This window comes from Nomascus leucogenys, chromosome 18 (assembly GCF_006542625.1).
Source record: "Nomascus leucogenys isolate Asia chromosome 18, Asia_NLE_v1, whole genome shotgun sequence".
Taxonomy (NCBI): Eukaryota; Metazoa; Chordata; class Mammalia; order Primates; family Hylobatidae; genus Nomascus; species Nomascus leucogenys.
Window position 1 is genome coordinate 295663 of NC_044398.1, and position 21157 is coordinate 316819.

General features: G+C 61.3%; 2 protein-coding genes across 3 annotated transcripts in view; one reads left to right on the plus strand and one right to left on the minus strand.

Annotated features, from left to right (window-relative positions):
- The first annotated feature begins 1829 nt into the window (after positions 1 to 1829).
- On the plus strand, positions 1830 to 18949 carry POLRMT (RNA polymerase mitochondrial). 2 transcript variants are annotated; one of them, XM_003276971.4, is made up of 21 exons: positions 1830 to 2013; positions 2503 to 2607; positions 5227 to 5855; positions 10598 to 10728; positions 10981 to 11167; positions 12315 to 12464; positions 13052 to 13216; positions 13285 to 13455; positions 13664 to 13888; positions 14203 to 14991; positions 15622 to 15744; positions 16030 to 16152; positions 16377 to 16556; positions 16837 to 16923; positions 17028 to 17141; positions 17391 to 17446; positions 17566 to 17664; positions 18304 to 18376; positions 18499 to 18584; positions 18684 to 18745; positions 18845 to 18947. In XM_003276971.4, exons 1-21 carry the CDS (start codon positions 1926 to 1928, stop codon positions 18892 to 18894), a joined length of 3693 nt encoding a protein of 1230 aa, XP_003277019.2. In that variant the 5' UTR covers positions 1830 to 1925; the 3' UTR covers positions 18895 to 18947. The 2 variants fall into 2 exon arrangements, with proteins under 2 accessions (XP_003277019.2, XP_030653671.1); XM_030797811.1 differs by having other exon boundaries at positions 1882 to 2239; positions 18845 to 18949.
- A 62-nt stretch (positions 18950 to 19011) lies between these two features.
- Positions 19012 to 21157, minus strand: part of HCN2 (hyperpolarization activated cyclic nucleotide gated potassium and sodium channel 2) — a 30455-nt gene continuing 28309 nt past the window's right edge. Inside the window, exon 8 of the mRNA XM_030797812.1 lies at positions 19012 to 20375. Coding sequence (XP_030653672.1) covers positions 19699 to 20375 — 677 coding nt within the window. The 3' untranslated portion in view covers positions 19012 to 19698. The remainder of the gene's footprint in view (positions 20376 to 21157) is intronic.

Genomic DNA, 21157 nt, shown 5'->3' on the forward strand with positions numbered 1-21157 from the left:
GTAAGGAGGCTGCCAGGCCCTTCCAGAGTGAGGTCCAGTCCTTGTTCTGGGCTGATGGGGAAACTGAAGTGCCAGGGTTTGGGGAAGGAGGACAGCTTGAGCTGAGGCCCCCTAGCCCCCGTGTGGTCAGGCCCCCTACCTGAGCCCCAGCTACATCTTTGCTCCCTCTCCCCAGCCCCACTCTGCTCAAATTGCTCCTTGGTCCACACTTGTTCCTGCCTCAGGGCCTTTGCACTTGTTTTGTTTTGAGACAGGGTCCTGCTCTGTCAACCCAGGCTGGAGTGCAGTGGCACCATCTCAGCTCACTGCAGTCTAAACCTCTTGGGCTCAAGCAGTCCTCCTGCCTCAGCCTCCCGAGTATCTGGGACCACAGGTGTGCACCACCATGCCTGGCTAATTTCTTTTTTTCCTTTGGTAGAGACTGGGTCTCACTATCTCAGTTGCCCAGGCTTGTCTGGAACTCCTGGGCTCAAGCCATCCTCCCACCTCAGCCTCCCAAAGTGCTGGGATTACAGGCCTGAGGCACTGAACTGGCCTCCCTTTGCACTTTTTTTTTTTGAGACAGATTCTTGCTCTGTCACGCAGGCTGGAGTGCAGTGGCGAGATCTTGGCTCACTGCAACCTCCGCCTCCCGGGTTCAAGCGATTCTCCTGCCTCAGCCTCCCAAGTAGCTGGGATTACAGGTGCCCGCCACCACCCCCGGATAATTTTTGTATTTTTATTAGAGATGGGGTTTTGCCATGTTGCCAGGCATGCTTCTTGCGTATTTGCCAAGCTGGTCTCGAACTCTGACCTTAGGCGATCCGCCTGTCTCGGCCTCCCAAAGTGCTGGGATGACAGGCCTGAGCCACCAAACCAGCTCCCCTTTGCAACTGTGACATTAGCCTGGAACACAGTTACTCCCAGATATTCCTATTCTCACCCTTCACAAGCCTGCTTCCCCGGAGCAGGCGCTCCCGCCTCTGGCCTGCTGCCCCAGCTGAACGACACAGGTGGGCACGCCTTCCAGGTTCCATTCTAAAGCTCCCGCCCTGCTCCTCCTAGGCAGGATCACGCGGAGACCAGGGCAGGCTCTAGGCTCTGAGGTTTATTTCATTCCCTTGACCTCACCCCACTTAGCAGGTGAATCCAAGCCTGCCGCTCCATTCGGCTCCTGCCCCTGAGGGCTTGGGGATTGGAGAGTAAACTGAAGCTGGAGGCTGGGAGTCTCGCAGACTGGGGCATTCTCTCCTTGCAGCCTCCCTGAGGTCGCGCGTGCTGTGTCTTCCAGCAACTTGGTGGCCCTCTCTGAGCCTCAGCTTCCTCTACGAAAGACGGCATCCTAACGGCTCTTACCCAAAAGTTGTCGTTGGAGCAATGAAGGTTGCGGACAGGAATCTCTAAATTGCAGATGCTGTCCTCATTATTAGATGAGTATTCCTTGGAAAAAAAAAAAAAAAAAAAGCCGGGCACGGCGGCGGCGTCTGCAATCCCAGCGCTTTGGGAAGCCGAGGGGCGAGGATCTCTTGACCCTAGCAGTTCGAAGCTGCACTGAGCTATGATCGCGCCACTGCACTCCAGCCTGGGCGACAACGCGTCCAAAACAAAACCAAAAAAGAAAGAAAAACAGAAAAAATGTCCGGGTTTGAGGTCCTCGGGAAGACAGCCTGAGCGTCCCCCCGGTTGCCACGGCAACAGCTCTGTCCCGCCCCCCCCTTTGAAAACAGCAGGAGGAAGCACTCAGAGCGCCCATCGGCGCATGCCTTCATGCCTCCGCGCCCCCGCTGCATCCTGGGAATTGTAGTTCAGGCAGTGCACTTCCGGCTGGAGTTTCCTTTCGCAGCCTCCGTCGACCATGAAACTACAACTCCCGGCAGGCGGCGCGGGCGCACGCGCAGGCCCGGGCCGGTGGGGTGGTGGTGGCGGCGCCCGGAGCGGCGTGCGTAATGTCGGCACTTTGCTGGGGCCGCGGCGCGGCGGGGCTCAAACGGGTCCTGCGGCCCTGCGGCCGCCCGGGGCTCCCCACCAAAGAAGGTAACACGAAGGGAGAGGGCCAAGCAGCCTGGGGGCCACGCCGCGGGCTCCTCTCCGCGCGGCCGGGGCCTTTGGCGCTTTGACCTTTGCCCCTTTGCACCTGGGCGTGCAGAGCGCACCGACCCGGCCCCGCTTTCCACTCGCCCTTGCCCGCTCTTCCGACTGAGGCTCCTCAGTGCAGTCTGACCTTTGACTCGTGGTTTCTTATGGAGCCTCCTGACCCCAGGTGTGGTGTTTAGGGCTCTTAACCTTTGACCTGCTGCACGTCGAGTGCGAGGAACCCTCTCCGCGGTTCCTCGCCCGTGTTTGCCGCGGGGGGGGCCCCTTCCACCTTCGCTGTCTTAGTTTTTTTTCCAGCTTAAGGCCGTGCTCAGAGAGTTTCCGCTGCGTTTAGGGCTCCTTTGCCCTTCGACCCTGCGGCTTCTGCCTTTATGGAGGCCCCCGCCCACACGCCCGGACCCCCCTCAGCCGCCCTCGTCTTTCCCGCAGGGACCCTCGGTGGCGTCTGCGGCCCCAGGAGGAGCTCGTCCGCCAGCCCCCAGGAGCAAGACCAAGACCGCAGGAAGGATTGGGGCCATGTGGAGCTGCTGGAGGGTGAGCGCGACCCCCACGGCGGCGCGGGAGAGGAGGGTCTGCCCCCTGCTGCGGGGAGAAAAGGCGAAGGCCCAGATTCTGAGACAGGTTGAGGGCGGTCTCCACCTCTCGGGTCCCAAGACCCGCCCAGATGGCGTTGCTGGAACGTCTCTTGCGCCGCTCATGGGCCCCGTCCTTGCCGAGCGGGCTTCTTCCTGGAGCGCTCGTAATTCCCCGTCCCCAGAACCCCACCAGGTGCTCCCACTCTCCAGGGACACAGGTGAGGCCCAAGATTATTCTGGAGAGACCCCCCCAAGGCCACATGTGCAGAGCCAGGACGTGAACCCTGAACTGACTCAGCTGTCCTGGCTTGGCTCTGGGGGGTAGGCGCCTAATGGAGACTGGGTGACTTCGAAACTTGGGAGGGACAGCCCAGGCTCCGATGGTGGCAGGTCCTCGGCCTGGCCTGGCTGGTGGTCTGGGAGGCAGGTGGGAGCTTCCCTGTGCTTGCTTCCCACCGGTGCTCCTGCCCCACATCCTGTCTGCGTCCATCAGCCAGCCCGGAAGGGAGAGACGGCAGAGCCTTTATGAAGGGAAAAAAAACCTGGCCAGATGCGGTGGCTCAAGCCTGTAATCCCAGCACTTTTGGGTGGCTGAGATGGGCGGATCAAGAGGTCAGGAGGTCGAGGCCTGGTGCGGTGGCTCATGCCTATTATCCCAGCACTTTGGGAGGCCTAGGCGGGCGGATCAAGAGGTCATGAGTTCAAGACCAGCCTGGCCAACATGGTGAAACCCTGTCTCTACTAAAAATACAAAAATTAGCTGGGCGTGGTGGTGAACGCCTGCAGTGCCAGCTACTTGGGAGGCTGAGGCAGGAAAATCGCTTGAACCCGGGGAGACTGAGGCAGGAGAATCGTTTGAACCTGGGAGGTGGAGGTTGTGGTGAGCCGAGATCATGCCATTGCACTCTAGCCTGGGCAACAAGAGGGAAACTCCATCTCAAAAACAAAACAAAACAAAGCTTTCAACTGTTAATCCTAAAAGTGTCTCCTGAGTTTTAGAGCACTCTGAAGGCGGGCATCACGCTTGTCTTTTTATTTCAGCAATTTTTTTTTTCTTGAGATGTAGTCTCAATCTGTCGCCAGGCTGGAGTGCAATGGTGCGATCTTGGCTCACTGCAGCCTCTGCCTCCCGAGTTCAAGCAATTCTCCTGCCTCAACCTCCCGAGTAGCTGGAACCACAGGTGCGCACCACCGTGCCCGGTTAATTTTTTGTATTTTTAGTAGAGACGGGGTTTCACCGTGTTGGCCAGGCTGGTTTTGATCTCCTGACCTCATGACTCGCCTACCTCAGCCTCCCAAAGTGCTGGGATTACAGGCGTGAGCCACCATACCTGGACACCTGGGCGCCCCCCTCGTTTTTTTTTGTTTGTTTGTTTGTTTGTTTTTGAGACAGGGTCCTGCTCTGTCTCTCAGGCTGCAGCACGGTGGCCTGATCACGGCTCACAGCAGCCAGGAACTCCTAGGCTTAGGTGATTCTCTCACGTCAGCCACCGGAGTAGCTGGGACCACAGGTGCCCCGCCCTATACCCGGCCTATTTCAACAGTCTTTTTTTTTAGATGGAATCTTGCTCTGTTGCCCAGGCTGGAGTGCAATGGCACTATCTTGAGTCACTGCAACCTCTGCCTCTCAGGCTCAAGCAATTCTCCTGCCTCAGCCTCCCAAGTAGCTGGTACTATAGACACACGCCATCACGCCCAGCTAATTTTTTGGATTTCTAGTAGAGACGGGGTTTCACCATGTTGGCCAGGCTGGTCTCGAACTCCTGACCTCAGGTGATCTTCCTGCCTCAGCCTCCCAAAGTGCTGGGATTACAGGCGTGAGCCGCCGTGCCCGGCCAGCAGTAGATTTCCAATAAGACTTCTTTAAACAGATACAGAACACTTAGGCATTGATTGGTTCGCAAAAATGCAGCCTGAGGCGGTACGAGCAGCAGCTGCGTTTTCCCTGTGAGCTAGTGGCTCAGCGTTTACTGACTCAGCGTCCACCAGCGTAGACGCTGGGAGCCTAGGAGTGTGTGTGTGGCAGCTCCACCAGCTGGGGGGTCTTGCTGAGGCGGGGTGCGAACTTGCAGGCCACGGTTGAGCCAGGGAGCGAGCAGTTCAGGGTCCCGGGGGTCTGTGCAGAGGCCCTGAGCTAGACAGTGAGTGAGAGGGGCAGGGGCAGGGGAGGCCTGGGAGGCGAGGGGCCACCTGGATAGATTCTGGAGGCAAGCCCAGAGGAGGTACTGAGAGGTGGACGGAGGGCGTTGTCAGAGACCCCGGGGTTCTGGGCCTGGGCACCTGGAGGGTCCGAGCGGCCAGTGACCGGGAAGACGCGGTGCTGCAGGTTTCGGTGGCAGCTTGTTAGGGCTGCTGAGTTTTGTGAGGCTCAGGTGGGGAGGTGCGGAGAAGGTGGTGGGGTGCGTGTGTCCGGAAGGGAGGGGCAGACTTTACAACGTTATTGGCAGATACGAGGAATTCACGCCTTGGGTCCCGGCGAGCTCAGCCACCTGCACCTCCTGGCCTGGCTCGGGGTCCAGAGAGATGGCTGCTTGGATGGGGGGGTCCCTCTCACGTCCTCGCCCTTTGCCCCTCACAGTGCTCCAGGCGCGGGTACGGCAGCTGCAGGCTGAGAGCGTGTCGGAGGTGGTGGTGAACAGGGTGGATGTGGCACGGCTCCCAGAATGTGGCAGTGGAGATGGTAGCCTCCAGCCACCCAGGAAGGTCCAGACGGGGGCCAAGGATGCCACCCCAGTGCCCTGTGGCCGCTGGGCAAAGAGACTGGAGAAGGATAAGTGGACCCAGCAGATGCGCATGCAGCGGTTGGAGGCCAAGCTGCAGATGCCAGTCCAGAGGGGGGAGTTCAAGGTGCTGACCAAGCGCCTGCGGGTGGAGCCCCAGCTCCTGAGCAAGCACCTGGCCGGGTGCCTGGAGCACTGCACGCACCAGGCCCCCAAGAGCCCCTGGGAGGAGCAGCTGGCCCAGGTGCTGCAGGAGGCCCCTCCGAAGCCGAGCCTCAATGTGGAGCAGGCCCCGTCGGCGCAGCGCACGCAGGCCCAGCTCTCAAGTCAGCAGCAGAGACTCCTGGCCTTCTTCAAGTGCTGCCTGCTCACCGACCACCTGCCCCTCGCACACCACTTGCTGGTCACCCACCACGGCCACCGGCAGAAGCAGAAGCTGCTCACACTGGACATGTACAACACCGTGATGCTTGGCTGGGCGCGGCAGGTGAGTGCAGCCGGGAGCCGGGCCTCCTGCCCTGGTCGTTGGAGACGGGAACTTGCCCTCGTTTAGACTGGACCTTTCTCTCTCAGCCCCCAAGTTCAAGTCCTTTGTTTTCTATTTTAATAATTCTTTAGGCTTTGCAAGTACAAATCACGTGTGACTCTCAAATTTTGAAAATGACCAAAAAAGTAGGGAGAAATTCTGCTAATGCCTTGAGCATTTCCTTCCGGTCTTTCTCAGGGCTCGTGAAACTGTCTGGGCAAGGGGTGCTTTTGGCCTCGTCGGCGGGGCAGCCTGCAGAGAGCTTGTCAGGATGAGGCTTTGCTGTTGGGGTTGACTTCGCTCTTTTTTCTGGTTTCCTGAGGTGGAGGGTGGGGCTGCTGTGCTGAGATCCTTCTGTGTGAAATATGGGCGTTCGCTGGCATCACTGTCCCTCTGAGCACAGCTTTAGCTGCATCCCACCCATCTTCTTTGTGGTTCATCTGGAGTATTTTCCAATTTCCCTTGCCGTTTTCTTTTTTTTTTTTTTTTTTTTTTTTTTTTTTTTTTTGAGACGGAGTCTCGCGCTCTCACTCAGGCTGGAGTGCAGTGGCGCGATCTCGGCTCGCTGCAAGCTCCGCCTCCCGGGTTCACGCCATTCTCCTGCCTCAGCCTCTCCGAGTTGCTGGGACTACAGGCGCCCGCCACCACGCCCAGCTGATTTTTTTGTATTTTTAGTAGAGACGGGGTTTCACCGTGGTCTCGATCTCCTGACCTCGTGATCCGCCCGCCTCGGCCTCCCAAAGTGCTGGGATTACAAGTGTGAGCCACCGCGCCTGGCTGCCATTTTCTTTTTGTTTGTTTGTTTATTTGTTTTTTGGGGCATAGTCTGCCTCTGTCACCAGGCTGGAGTGCAGTCGTGCGATCTCGGCTCACGGCCGCCTCCACCTCCCAGGTTCAAGCGATTCTCCTGCCTCAAGTAGCTGGAATTACAGGTGCTCGCCACCACGCCTGACTAATTTTTGTATTTTTAGTAGAGACGGGGGTTTCACCGTGTTGGCCAGGCTGGTCTCAAACTCCTGACCTCGTGATCTGCCCACCTCAGCCTCCCAAGGAGCTGGGATTACAGGCGTGAGCCACCACATCCAGCCAAAGTTTCTCCTCGGACCCCTTGGTTGTTTTGGAGGGTGGTGGTTACAAACCCTTTCAAGGGAGCAAACGTTCCCAGCTTTCTCCCACCCCATGATCCTTCAGCCCTAATTTGAGAAACAGCAGTAAAAGCTTGTCTTAATATTTGGGTAAACATGGGATACTATTATGTTAAAATACAGTTATCACAACATTAAGACCAATTCGTGGTAGAGAACTTGATGTGCTTCTTTATTAATGCATCAGACAGCAAAATGCAGGAGCAGGTGGAGCCCCTCTTGCAGTGAAGTCTGCAGCGCCCTTACCACGAGGTGGAGGCAGCTTGATGCCTGGTTCTTCCTTGCTGCAAGGGCGCCAGACTCCAAGGAGACTGAGGATGAGGGTCGTGGATTTTCCCCTCCATGGTCACAAGCCCCCTGAATTCCCTCAGCAGAGAGCCCACACTGTCACAGGGCGCTTTTGTGATTGGCCCCCAACAAAGTGTCACAGACCTGGCCGCTTGCACAGCAGAAACGCACTCTCAGCACTAGAGCCCCGAAGTCTGAAATCAAGATGTCTGCAGACCCGAGGTCTCACCAGAGGCTCTGGCAGGGACCCCTCCTGCCTCTCCCTGCGTTCGGGGGTGGCCAGCAGTCCTGGATGTCGCTCGACGTCGATCGCAGCCTCCTGAGTAGCTGGGATTACAGGCATGCGCCACCACCCCTGGATAATTGTCTTAATTTTTATTTTTAGTAGAGGTGGGGTTTCACCACGTTAGCCAGGCTAAGGCATTGCTTTTATCTTTTTTTTTTTTTTTTTTCCAGATAGATTCTCTCTCTGTTGCCCAGGCTAGGGTGCAGTGTCCTGATCTCAGGTCACTGCAGCCTCCACCTCCCGGGTTCAAGAATTCTGCCTGCCTCAGCCTCCTGAGTGGCTGGGATTACAGGGACTCACCACCACGCCCGGCCAATTTTTGTATTTTTAGTAGAGACAGGCTTTTGCCATGTTGGCCAGGCTGGTCTCCAACTCCTGACCTCAGGGAATCCGCCCGCCTCAGCCTCCCAAAGTGCTAGGATTACAGGCGTGAGCGATCGTGCCTGGCCACATATTCTAACCAGCGCCATCCAGTAGAACTTTCTATGAAGTTGGGAATTTTCTGCATCTGCCAGCAGCTGTGTGTGGCTACTGAACACTTGAAGCTGGTGAAAGGGAAGAACTGAGTATTTCAATTTAGGGACTGTGTGTGGTCAGCGAGGTCTACCATACAGAGGTCGTTTAGAAACTGCGCCAAAACTGGCCGGGCGCAGTGGCTCACACCTGTGATCCCAGCACTTTGGGAGGCTGAGGCGGGCGGATTACCTGAGGTCAAGAGTTTGAGACCAGCCTGGCTAACATGGTGAAACCCCGTCTCTACTAAAAATATACAAAAAATTAGCCGGGTGTCGGGAGGCAGAGCTTGCAGTGAGCCGAGATCGCGCCACTGCACTCCAGCCTGGGTGACACAGCGAGACTCCATCTCAAAAAAAAAAAAAAAAAAAAAAAAAAAGCCGGGTGTGGTGGCGGGCGCCTGCACTCCCAGCTACTCGGGAGGCTGAGGCAGGAGGATGGCAAGAACCCGGGAGGCGGAGCTTGCAATGAGCCCAGATTGCGCCACTGCACTCCAGCCTGGGCAACAGAGCAAGACTCCGTCTCAAAAAAAAAAAAAAAAAAAAAGTGCCCCAACACTCATGTCTCTGGTGTGTGGCCATCTCATGTCACAGCATGTGTTGAGCTACTATGGGGTGGGAGGATGTAAAGGAATGTTTTTCCCTTTGGAATAGTCTGTTACAGTTACAGGCCACTCTTAAGCAGCCACTGGGTCAAAGGAGAAATTGCTCAGAACAGGGATCTCAGGAAAAACGAATACAAGAAATATATAATTTTATGTATATACGTATATTTTAAGACAGAGTCTCCAAGTCTGTGTGGATAGCAAAGTTGCTGTCGCCCGGGCTGGAGTGCACTGGTGAGATCCCAGCTCACCGCAACTTCCGCCTTCTGCATTCAAGTGATTCTCCTGCCTCAGGCTCCCAAGTAGCTGGGCTTACAGGCATGTGCCACCACGCCCAGCTAATTTTTTTTTTTTTTTTTTTTTTTGTATTTTTAGTACAGACGGGGTTTCACTATGTTGGCCAGGCTGGTCTTAAACTCCTGACCTCTTGATCCACTTGCCTTGGCCTCCCAAAGTGCTGGGATTACAGGCATGAGCCACTGTGCGTAGCCAAAAATTAGATGGAAAAAAAAAGAAATTGCAGGGGATATTTAAGCTATACATGCCTGGGTGTGGTGGCTCATACCTGTAATCCCAGTGCTTTGGGAGGTCGAGGCAGGAGGATTGCTTGAGCCCAGGAGTTTGAGAGCAGACTGGGCAACAGAGCGAGACACCCCTCTCTACCAAGAAAGAAAAAGAATTGGGCCATGCCCGGTGGCTCACGCCTGTAATCCTAGCACTTTGGGAGGCCGAGGCGGGTGGATTCCCTGAGGTCAGGAGTTGGAGACCAGCCTGGCCAACAGGGCCAAACCCCATCTCTACTAAAAATACAAAATAATTAAGCCGGGTGTGGTGGCGTGTGCCTGTAATCCCAGCTACTCAGGAGGCTGAGGCAGGAGAATCGGTTGAACCTGGGAGGCGGAGGTTGGCAGTGAGCCGAGATTGCGCCACTGCACTCCAGCCTGGGTGACAGAGCGAGACTCCGTCTAAAAAAATAATAAAATTTCCAAAGAAGAAGTAAACTATGAAGTTTGAAAACACTTGGAGATAATGAAAATGAAAACACCACCTGTCAGAAGTTCTGGGATGCAGCTAAAACAGTGCTTGCAGGGTAATTTATAGTCACAAAATGCCTATATTCAGAAAGGTGATGGCCGGGCGCGGTGGCGCACGCCTGTCATCCCAGCACTTTGGGAGGCTGAGGCTGGCAGATCACGATGTCAGGAGTTCAAGACCAGCCTGGCCAGCATGGTGAAACCGCATATCTACTAAAAATGCAAAAAAATTAGCTGGTGTGGCGTGTCCCTGTAATCCCAGCTACTCAGGAGGCCAAGGCAGGAGAATTGCTGGAACCTGGGAGGCAGAGGTTGCAGTGAGCCGAGATCGTGCCACTGCACTCCAGCCTGGGCAACAGAGCAAGACTCCATCTTGGGGGAAAAAAAAAGTGAAACAGACCAAATACATCACCTTTCACCTTAGGAAACTAGAAGAAGCTGTCACTAAACCTAAAGCAAGTAGATGAGAGGAAGTTACAAAAATTAAAACAGAAATCGATGAAACGGAAGGCAGAAACAGCACAGAACAGTCAAGCCAAGTCAGTCCGTTGAAAAGATCCATGCAATTGACAAACCTGGAGGTTTAACAAGCCGCCTCCCAGAGGAACGTGAACCTCCCACAGCGCCACCTGGTGGGTCATGCGGCCGCCTCTGCAGGCAGAGCCTGTGTGTCAGAACCTCAGGGACGCATCGGTTGGCCCAGCTGGCCGCTCCTGCCTGGTGACCCTGTCCCCTGCTGAGCTGGTGGCTACAGAGAAGGGGTCTCCAGGGAGCAGGGAGGATGCGGAGGTTGGGCCATCCCCCCAGACCCTCACCCTGGCTTGGTCTCCCAGGGTGCCTTCAAGGAGCTGGTGTACGTGTTATTCATGGTGAAGGATGCTGGCCTGACCCCGGACCTGCTGTCCTATGCGGCCGCCCTCCAATGCATGGGGAGGCAGGACCAGGATGCCGGGACCATCGAGAGGTAGATGGTGTCGGGAGGGCCCCACCCCTCACCCCCCACCTCCCACCTCCCACCCCCTACCCCCCACCATGTCCCTGCCAGGGTTTTAAGATCTGGGACAGTGCCTGGGCTGGGGGCTGGGGACCCCCAGAGGGCCTGACAGCCGCACTGAGACCTGCAGGCTAGCAGGAGGTGGTCACGAGGTTCCCCCAGGGCCCGTGGAAGCCCAGCGTGGGGCTGGCCCGACCCTAGAGCAGGCCTCCTGCCCCACAGGTGTCTGGAACAGATGAGCCAAGAGGGGCTGAAGCTGCAGGCACTCTTCACCACCGTGCCCCTGTCCGGGGAGGATCGGGCCACTGTTCTGAAGGCCGTGCACAAGGTGAAGCCCACCTTCAGCCTCCCGCCGCAGCTGCCGCCCCCGGTCAACACCTCCAAGCTGCTCAGGGACGTGTATGCCAAGGTGAGCCCACGTGGGGCCTGGCAGACGGACTTCAGTCCTCATAGCTGCCCTCTGGGGGTCCCTGGAGCCTCAGCTCAGACCAGACCAATGGGCCTCCCCGGTGCCCAGGGCTCACCTGGGCTGGGCCCTGAATTCCTCCCTCCTCTGAGAAGATTGGAGGAGCCAGAGCTGGGAGGGTCTTGGCCCTGAGGGTGTGGGCTCCAGGGGGACGAGGTGGTCGGGCGCCCCAGAGATAGGGTGGGTGACAGGAGAGCAGCGCATTTGAGTGGGGCTGCCAGGAGCACGCAGTGGGCTCGTCTTTTAGTGAGGTGTAATTCACCTGCCATAAAACCCTCTTAAAGGTGTAATGTGTAATTCAGCGATTTTAGTATAGTCACAGTTGTCTAATTCTAGAATGTTCCACCACCCCAAAAGGAAGCCTCTTCCCCATCACCCGTCACTCCACGTCCCCTCCCCCTCTGTGGATGAGTCTGCTCTGGACATTCCATAGAAATGGGACCGCACACTGCGTGACCTTTTGTGTTTGGCATCTCCCACTGAGCGTGACGTCCTCACGGTGCATCCGTGAGGCGGCCGGGGTCAGGACTGAGTCATTCTCCAGTGCGTGGATGGCCGCGCCGTGCCCGTCTGTTCGTCCGTTGATGGATGTTGGGCTGTTTCTACTTATCGACTACTATGAGTCATGCGGCTGTGAACGTTTGTGTACAAGCTTTTGTGTGGACGTGCGTCTTTGATTCTCAAAGCGCTAGGCTTTAGTTGTTATTTTTAATTCATCTATTTCTGGATGGGTCACATTCACACAGTTCCAAGTTTGAGAAGAAAACAGCAAACATCTGGGGGCGCAGTGAATGGTCTCCCTGGGCTCTGCCAGCTCCCAGCACCACCGCCCCCGCCCCCGCCCCCGCCCCCACCTCCACGGTGCCGTGTCCCATCTAGAGGGGCCGAGGCTAGGAGAGGCCAAGGCCTTTGGTTTGCACCGCTGGCACTGACTTTACCCACAGCCCGCTTTTCCCCGCGTCAGCGATGGCAGCCAGCAACTTGCAGGAGACGCAGAAATGCCTGCACCCATGACGTCTTGGGGTCCTGGGAGGGGAGGGCAGGTCTCCCTCTGGCCAAGCCCCCGACCTCACTACCCCCATCCCTGCAGGATGGGCCTGTGTCCTACCCGAAGCTGCACCTGCCCCTGAAGGACCTGCAGTGCCTCTTTGAGAAGCAGCTCCGCGTGGAGCTGGCCAGCAAGGTGTGCGTGGTGTCTGTGGAGAAGCCCGCATTGCCAAGCAAGGAGGTCACGCACGCGGTAGGGGCTGAGCCGGGCTCCCCTGCCCCCCGCAGGGGCTGAGCCGGGCTCCCGTGTCCGCCGCGGGGGCTGAGCCGGGGTCCCGTGTCCGCCGCGGGGGCTGAGCCGGGGTCCCCTGTCCGCCGCGGGGGCTGAGCCGGGGTCCCCTGTCCGCCGCGGGGGCTGAGCCGGGGTCCCCTGTCCGCCGCGGGGGCTGAGCCGGGGTCCCCTGTCCCCCGCAGGGGCTGAGCCGGACTCCCGTGTCCGCCGCAGGGGCTGAGCTCCGTGTATGCGGTTGAATTGCTCATGCCCTGGTCTGGGCATGCAGGCTCTAGGATCTCAGCCTGGCTGTCGCTCAGGAAAAACTTGTGGGGTCCCAAGGTTGGATTTTGGCCTGTGCTTCTGCGCACGCTGCGGGCTTGTGCTCTTGGCTGCGTCAGTCACACCGAAGCCGGCAGAGGGCAGGCCGGGGTGGGGAGCTACCCGGAACACACAGCAGGGACCTTGAGGGCCATGAGGTGTCTGCAGGGAGCTGCGGTGATCCGCGTCCTGTGAGCCTGGGTCCCGCCAGCTGCCACGGGGCTCACCGGGCCTGTTCATCCCCGCAGCGGAAGATCCTGAAGACCCTGCGGGACCAATGGGAGAAAGCACTGTGCCGGGCGCTGAAGGAGACCAAGAACCGCCTGGAGCGCGAGGTGCACGAGGGCCGGTTCTCACTGTACCCCTTCCTGTGCCTGCTGGACGAGCGCGAGGTGGTGCGGATGCTCCTGCAGGTGCGTCTTCCTCCGCGCGGCCGGGTCCCCGGGCGGGGCGGGCAGGCACTCACGGCCTCCTTCCGCAGGTCCTGCAGGCGCTGCCCGCCCAGGGTGAGTCCTTCACCACCCTGGCCCGGGAGCTGAGTGCGCGCACTTTCAGCCGGCACGTGGTGCAGAGGCAGCGGCTCAGTGGCCAGGTGCAGGCGCTGCAGAACCATTACAGGAAGTACCTGTGCCTGCTGGCCTCCGACACCACGGTGAGGCCCGCACCCGCTCTCTTCCTGGCTGGGGCCAGTGGCGGGTGGGCGCTCTCCCTCCCTGGGGCAGCCGGGTTTGCCCCCAAGCCTCAGCCTGTTCCTTTGTATGCTTGGGCTGACAGATGCCCCACCGGGGGTCAGGCACGGGCGGTGGGGCATCTGGCTCAGAGGCCCCGGTGCCCAGCGCCCTGACCGCCCTGTCCCACAGGTGCCCAAGCCCTGCCTGCCGCGGCAGTACTGGGAGGCGCTGGGGGCGCCCGAGGCCTTGCGGGAGCAGCCCTGGCCCCTGCCAGTGCAGATGGAGCTCGGCAAGCTGCTGGCGGAGATGCTGGTGCAGGCTACTCAGATGCCGAGCAGCCTGGACAAGCTGCGTCGCTCCTCCCGGCTTGTCCCCGTGCTCTACCACGTGTATTCCTTCCGCAACGTCCAGCAGGTGCCAGGCAGCAGTGCCCTCCTGAGCTGGGGGGCATCCCGCTGGGGGCACCGGGGGGACCAGGGACCCCATGGGGTTGGCACCTCTGTGCGGAGCCTTGATCTCAGCGCAGCCGTCGGTACCTCCCAGGATTTGGGACACACCATGGGTGTCCACGCAGCTGTCCGGCCGTTTCTGGAGGTGGCTTCTGTTCGTGGGAGGCCACACTGGTTTCTTGTTGGTCGGGGAGCCGGCCCGTCTCACCCAAGTTTAAGGGGTGGGTGCAGGAAGGCCCCAGCACCGGGGCCCTGACCCATCTGCCTGTCGCACCCCAGATCGGCATCCTGAAGCCGCACCCGGCATATGTGCAGCTGCTGGAGAAGGCCGCGGAGCCCACTCTGACCTTCGAGGCGGTGGATGTGCCCATGCTTTGCCCCCCGCTGCCCTGGACCTCGCCGCACTCTGGTGCCTTCCTGCTCAGCCCCACCAAGCTTATGCGCACGGTGGAAGGCGCCACGCAGCACCAGGAGCTGCTGGAAACCTGCCCGCCCACCGCGCTGCATGGCGCGCTGGACGCTCTCACCCAACTGGGCAACTGCGCCTGGCGCGTCAACGGGCCGGTGCTGGACCTGGTGCTGCAGCTCTTCCAGGCCAAGGGCTGCCCCCAGCTAGGCGTGCCGGCCCCGCCCTCCGAGGCGCCCCAGCCGCCCGAGGTCCACCTGCCGCACAGCGCCACGCCGGCCCGCAAGGCAGAGCTGCGCCGTGAGCTGGCGCACTGCCAGAAGGTGGCCCGCGACATGCACAGCCTGCGGGTGGAAGCGCTGTACCGCCTCTCGCTGGCGCAGCACCTGCGGGACTGCGTCTTCTGGCTGCCGCACAACATGGACTTCCGTGGCCGCACCTACCCCTGCCCGCCGCACTTCAACCACCTGGGCAGCGACGTGGCGCGGGCCCTGCTGGTGTTCGCCCAGGGCCGCCCGCTCGGCCCGCACGGCCTAGACTGGCTCAAGATCCACCTGGTCAATCTCACAGGGTTCAAGAAGCGGGAGCCGCTGCAGAAGCGCCTGGCCTTTGCGGAGGAGGTGATGGATGACATCCTGGACTCCGCGGACCGACCCTTGACGGTAGGGGCGGGGCCTCGGCGCCCCCGTGTCCCGCCTTCCTGCATCCCCCACCCTCCTCCGGCACCCCCGCGTCCCCCGCCCGCCCCCCGTGCCCCCTGCGCGTCCTCCTCCCCCCTTCCCCTGGCGCCCCCGCTTTCCCCACGCTCCGCCGTCCCCTGGCGCCCCCACGTCCCCCGCCCGTCCTTCTCCCCCCCGCGCCCCCTGCCCATTCTCCTCCTCCCCTCCCTCCCCCGGCGCCCCCACGTCCCCCACCCGCCCTCCTACCCTGGCGCCCCTGCGTCCCCCGCCCGTCCTGCCTCTCCCCTCCCGCAGGGCCCCGCGTCCCCTGCGCTCCCTCCTCCCCAGGCGTCCCCAGTCCCCCGCCCGCCGCTCTCCCCCCTCCCCTCTCCCCCGGCGCCTTCGGACACACTTGTCTGAGCCCGGTCCACCTGCAGCCCCCACTCTCCATCCGTGGCTATGGAGGATTCATCCAGCCACCGCCCCGTCTCTCGCCCACATGGGTCCTGTGTTCACCGTCACGCGTGTGCGTCTCCTCCCCATTTCCCACCTCCCCGCAACACAGCCCCCCAGCGAGCTCAGGGATTCCGCCCGGTACTCACTGCCCCCCCCCTCCACCCGCTGTCCCCGCAGGGCCGAAAGTGGTGGATGGGCGCAGAGGAACCCTGGCAGACGCTGGCCTGCTGTATGGAGGTGGCGAAGGCTGTGCGCGCCTCCGACCCTGCCGCCTATGTTTCCCACCTCCCCGTCCATCAGGTGAGCCAGCTGGGTCGGGCCCCCGAGGCCATGCCGTGTGCACTGGGCCTGGGGCTCGACTTGAGGGTGTGAGATTTCATCTTCGCTCGTGGTGTTCTCTGGAGGTGGCCCTAGAGGGTGCAGGAGCCATGGCTCCTGGTCTCTCCCGGGAGCGTGTGGGGGCTCCGGTGCACTTGGCTGGGGGGTGCACGGCCCTAGGAACGGCTGGACCTGGGGGTTGGTTTGGGGTCCCACACATCGCTGCCTTTCTGAGCCTCCATCTCCCATTTGCGGCCCCTCCCTCAGGACGGTTCTTGCAATGGCCTGCAGCATTATGCTGCCCTGGGCCGCGACAGCGTGGGCGCCGCCTCCGTCAACCTGGAGCCCTCGGATGTGCCGCAGGACGTGTACAGCGGCGTGGCCGCGCAGGTAGGGCGTGCCCTGCTACCTGCTGCCCGGGGGCATCGGCGTGGGGGCAGTGCGGGCCCTGAGTCTCGGCCCCAGGTGCCCTCACCTTGGCCTGTCCCGAGGATGTGGTGGGGCTGGTGCGGGGGCTTCCCAAGCAGGTGTTGTCCGAGGGTTTCGTGGGTGCTTGGTGGTCCCTGGGCTGCTAGAGGGGCTGACCCACACCTCCCGCCCCCCCCGCGGTGCAGGTGGAGGTGTTCCGTAGGCAGGACGCCCAGCGGGGCACGCGGGTGGCACAGGTGCTGGAAGGCTTCATCACCCGCAAGGTGGTGAAGCAGACGGTGATGACCGTGGTGTACGGAGTCACCCGCTACGGCGGGCGCCTGCAGATTGAGAAGCGCCTCCGGGAGCTGAACGACTTTCCCCAGGTGCGCCAGGCCTGTAGCGCTGCGAACATGTTGGTTTCACTGCCTTGTGAAACTCAGACGGGTGTGCCCCAGACCCAGCCTCCCAGCAGGGGACCTGGCTGTTCCCCCAGACTACTGGCTGCCGGTTAGGGCTTGGGCGTCTTTTGCTGACCGCGTGGGCATCAGGCCCCATCCCCCATCCCCCACCCCCCTCCCCCCGGCTCTGGGCCTCAGTTGCTCAGAAATGGAGGGGAGTAGGGCCAGCCCCTGAGGACCCGCACCTGCTGCCTGCCCTTTGCAGGAGTTCGTGTGGGAGGCCTCCCACTACCTCGTACGCCAGGTCTTCAAGAGTCTACAGGAGATGTTCTCGGGGACCCGGGCCATCCAGGTACGTCCTGTCCTGTCCTGTCCCCGCTCGGCCAGGGCTCCCCGAGCAAGTGGACCGGAGCCCTTTCCTGAGCTCCCTGCCCTGAGATGGCCTGTGTCCCACAGCACTGGCTGACCGAGAGCGCCCGCCTCATCTCCCACACGGGCTCTGTGGTGGAGTGGGTCACACCCCTGGGTGTCCCCATCATCCAGCCGTATCGCCTGGAGTCCAAGGTCAAGGTCAGTGTGCCACCCCGTCCCACCCCAGTGTGCCACCATCCCAGTGTGCCAGCGTCCCAGTGTGCCACTGCCCCAGTGTGCCACCATCCCAGTGTACCAGCATCCCAGTGTACCACTGCCTCAGTGTGCCACCCCGTCCCGCCCCAGTGTGCCATCCCAGTGTACCAGCGTCCCAGTGTACCATCGCCCCAGTGTACCAGTGCCGTGCTGGGCCTCGGGCGGGACTCACCGGCTCCTTCCCCTTTTTAGCAATTAGGAGGTGGAATTCAGAGCATCACTTACACCCACAACGGAGACATCAGCCGGTGAGTGGGGGGCCTGGGCTGGGGGGTTGGCCGGGGGTCGGGAGAGCAGCCACAGTGGAGACAGTAGCCAGTTAGGGGTGTCCCTGGGCTGCCTCCACCGGCACCTGTTCCGTCCTCAGGAAGCCCAACACACGTAAGCAGAAGAACGGCTTCCCGCCCAACTTCATCCACTCGCTGGACTCCTCACACATGATGCTCACCGCCCTGCACTGCTACAGGTGGGTGTCTCCGGACGGCGTGGGTGCCGCTCGCCTCCCAGGGGCCTCTGTTCTGGTTACCAGGGCACAGCTGGCAAGGCTGGGTCCAGCAGGGGACAGTGCTGGGGGCAGGGACTGGGCAGAGTGGATCTGCTATGTCTGTGGGGCCTCTGTAGAGGCCCTGAGGCTGTGTGCCCCAAATGTAGGTGGTCCTGGCAGTTCCCCTCTTGTGGCCTGACAGGGAGAGCCAAGCATAGGCTCTGCCCCTTCCTGGTGGGCATTTCTTGGTGGGCACCACAATGTGTGGTTAAATCTGCAACACGTGGAGGTCGTTCCAGCAGAATCTACCGGCCATGGGAGCTGGGAACGCTCAGGATGTGTGGTGGTGGCCCTGGCAGGAGGGGACAACGTAGCCGCCCTCGGAGCTGAGGCTCCCACAGCAGCCCGGGGGGCGGCAGGTGTGGGGTGGGGAGGCTTCTGAGAATATTTCCTCCGCCTGTGCTGACTCCAAACCCAGGATGTTTGGGCAAGGGGTGGGGCGAGGCCTGGAGGAGGGTGGGCTTCCCTGCACGTCGAGTGGAGGGAGCTGAGCACAGGGCTAGGATGCTGGTCACAGGGGGCCCTGTGAGCTCCCCTCCCAAGCCCTCCGCTCTGCCGCAGGAAGGGCCTGACCTTCGTCTCTGTGCACGACTGTTACTGGACCCACGCAGCTGATGTCTCCATCATGAACCAGGTGCCCCCAGCGTCCGAGCCTCAGTCCACTCATGGGTGGGGCCCGGCACACCAGGGCATTGGGTAGGGGTGGTGCCCAGAGCCTGCCTGATCACCCCTGCGGATCCCCTCACTCCTGCCCAGGTGTGCCGGGAGCAGTTTGTCCACCTGCACAGCGAGCCCATTCTGCAGGACCTGTCCAAGTTCCTGGTCAAGCGGTTCTGCTCTGAGTAAGGCACTCGCTGACCCCAACTACCCGGACCCCCCCGCCCCACCCCGCCCCCAAAAAACCTGGCCTCAGCCTCACCCCGCCCTGTTTCCAACCCCAGGCCCCGGAAGATCTTGGAGGCCAGCCAGCTGAAGCAGACACTGCAGGCGGTGCCCAAGCCAGGTAGGCGGGTGGGCAGCCTCCCGAGGGTGGCTCTAACTAACTGCGGGTCAGGGCGGGGCCTTCCCGCCACCCATGCCCTCCGCTCTGCTTCCTCCGCAGGGGCCTTCGACCTGGAGCAGGTGAAGCATTCCACCTACTTCTTCAGCTGACACCCAGCGAGCCTTGTGCCCGTGTGTAAATAAAGCTCTTTTTGCCATCCCCCGGGGCTGCTGTCTTCAGGGAGCGAGCTTACCCTGCGGGTCCCGAGCAATCATACGCGGCCAGGCTGGGCGCCAATGCTGTCATTTATTGCGCGGAATGGGGGTGTGGGGGTTAATGGGGCGTGGGGGGCCACGGTGGGGGCACTGCTGCCTCGGCTCGTCAGTACATTCATCACGGCGGCGGGACCCCAGCCTCGCCCCCGCACCCTGCGCAGCCAGGCCCGCCCCTCGGTGCCAGTGCTGGAGGGAGCAGGGGGTGCTGCTCCCCAAGGGCACCGCGGGACGCGCGTGGACGGGGGCCGGGCCGGTTATTGCGTGAGCGCGATGGGGGCAGCGGGAAGCCGGCGGGCCAAGTATTGCACTTAAAAAACGATCCTCATCGGACGGCGGGTCACCTAGAGGGCGGGGGGGCGGGTGGGGCTCCACAGCCGGCTCCTCTCAGCCACTGGGCCGCCCCGTCCCTGTTTTACAGCTGGGGGAACTGAGGCACCGAGGTGAAGGGAGCCCCCTCGCACGCGAGGCCGCCGCCGGGGGCAGGGGCGATGAGGGTGGGCGCAGGGCGATGAGGGGGGACGGCCGGCGGCGCGGAGGGGGCTGCCCCGCCGGCCCGGCCCGTCCGTCCAACTACGGCTACCTACGTCTCGTCTATGGCTTCTGGCGGGCTGGCGGCCAGGGCAGCGCAATGGCATGGCTTTGGTCTGGATGACGGTCCCGCCCCCGGCCCGCCTGGGCCCGCGGGGCGGTTGGCGAGGGTCACAAGTTGGATGAGAGGCGCGAGCGCGCGGAGTCCTGGGGATCCAGGCCGCCGGCGGCACCGGGTGAGGCCGAGTCCCTGCGGTCGCGGCTGGGCGCGGCGGCCCGGGCAGCGGGCGTGGGCCCCAGGCGCGGTGTGGAGCTGCTGGCCGGGCGTGTGGAGGCCGCGGGGCCGGGCGCGCCGTGGGGCAGCGAGGGCTGCGAGGCGGACAGTGGGCGCGACGCGCGACTCAGGCGGCGCGCGGGCAGGGCGGGCCCAGCAAGGGGGGCGGCGGGCAAGCCGCCGTAGGGCGAGGTCCGCGGTGCCCGGGGGCTGGCGGGCGCGCCCGGGGAGCTGGCGGGGGGCGGGGGCCCGGGTGAGGCGGCGGCAGGTGCGGGCCCCGGGGGCGGGCGGCGCACGAGGCGCGGCGAGCCGAGCGCCAGCGGCCCCACGAGCGGCCGCGCCACCTGCGGGCAGAAGCTCATGGCCACGGCCTGCTGCAGCGTGGCGATGGCCGAGGTGACCTGCGGCGGCGGCGGCGGCGGGAAGAGGCCCACACGCTGACCCAGCTCGGCCTGCTGCACCATCTCGCGGTCGTACTTGACGATCTCCTGGATGATGGCGTTCTCCTGGTTGTTGAATACGCCCGAGTTGAGGTCATGCTGCACCTTATGCAGGAGGATGGAATTCTTCTTGCCTGCCGGAGAGGGGGCGTTAGCGTGTGCACAGGGAGCGCCTGCTGCGTACAGCAGGCATCGAGCACCTACTCTACACAGCGGGTGCGCACAAAGTGCTTGCAGTGTAGAGCTAGCATGCATTTAGCACCTACCGTATGCAATAAGCACACATGTAGTATCTCTTGCCTATAGTATGGATATGGAGTACCTGCTGTATACAGGCTGAGCAAGTGCTATGCACAGCCAGCATGCATGAAGCACCTGCACACAGAAAGCAGGGTTTTTGTTTTGTTTTTGAGAGGGAGTCTTGCTCTGTCTCCCAGGCTGGAGTGCAGTGGCAGGATCTCGGCTCACTGCAAGGTCCACCTTCCGGGTTCACACCATTCTCCTGCCTCATCCTCCCGAGTAGCTGGGACTACAGGCGCCCGCCACCATGCCCAGCTAATTTTTTGTATTTTTTTAGTAGAGACGGGGTTTCACCGTGTTAGCCAGGATGGTCACGATCTCCTAACCTCGTGATCTGCCCGCCTCGGCCTCCGAAAGTGCTGGGACTACAGGCGTGAGCCACCGCGCCTGGCAGCAAGCAGGTATTTAATGCCTGTTGTGTACATGGAGCAGGTATCACTGTACAGCAAGTATGCACGTGTACCATTTGTATAGGCTGATTATATAATGAGTGCCTCCAGTGTGCCAGAGGCATAACGAGAACACCTGCCTGTACACAGCCTGTGCTGAGCACCTGCTGTATACAGAAGGTATAATCCAAGCACCTGATATTCAGGAATGTGTTGCATACTCACTG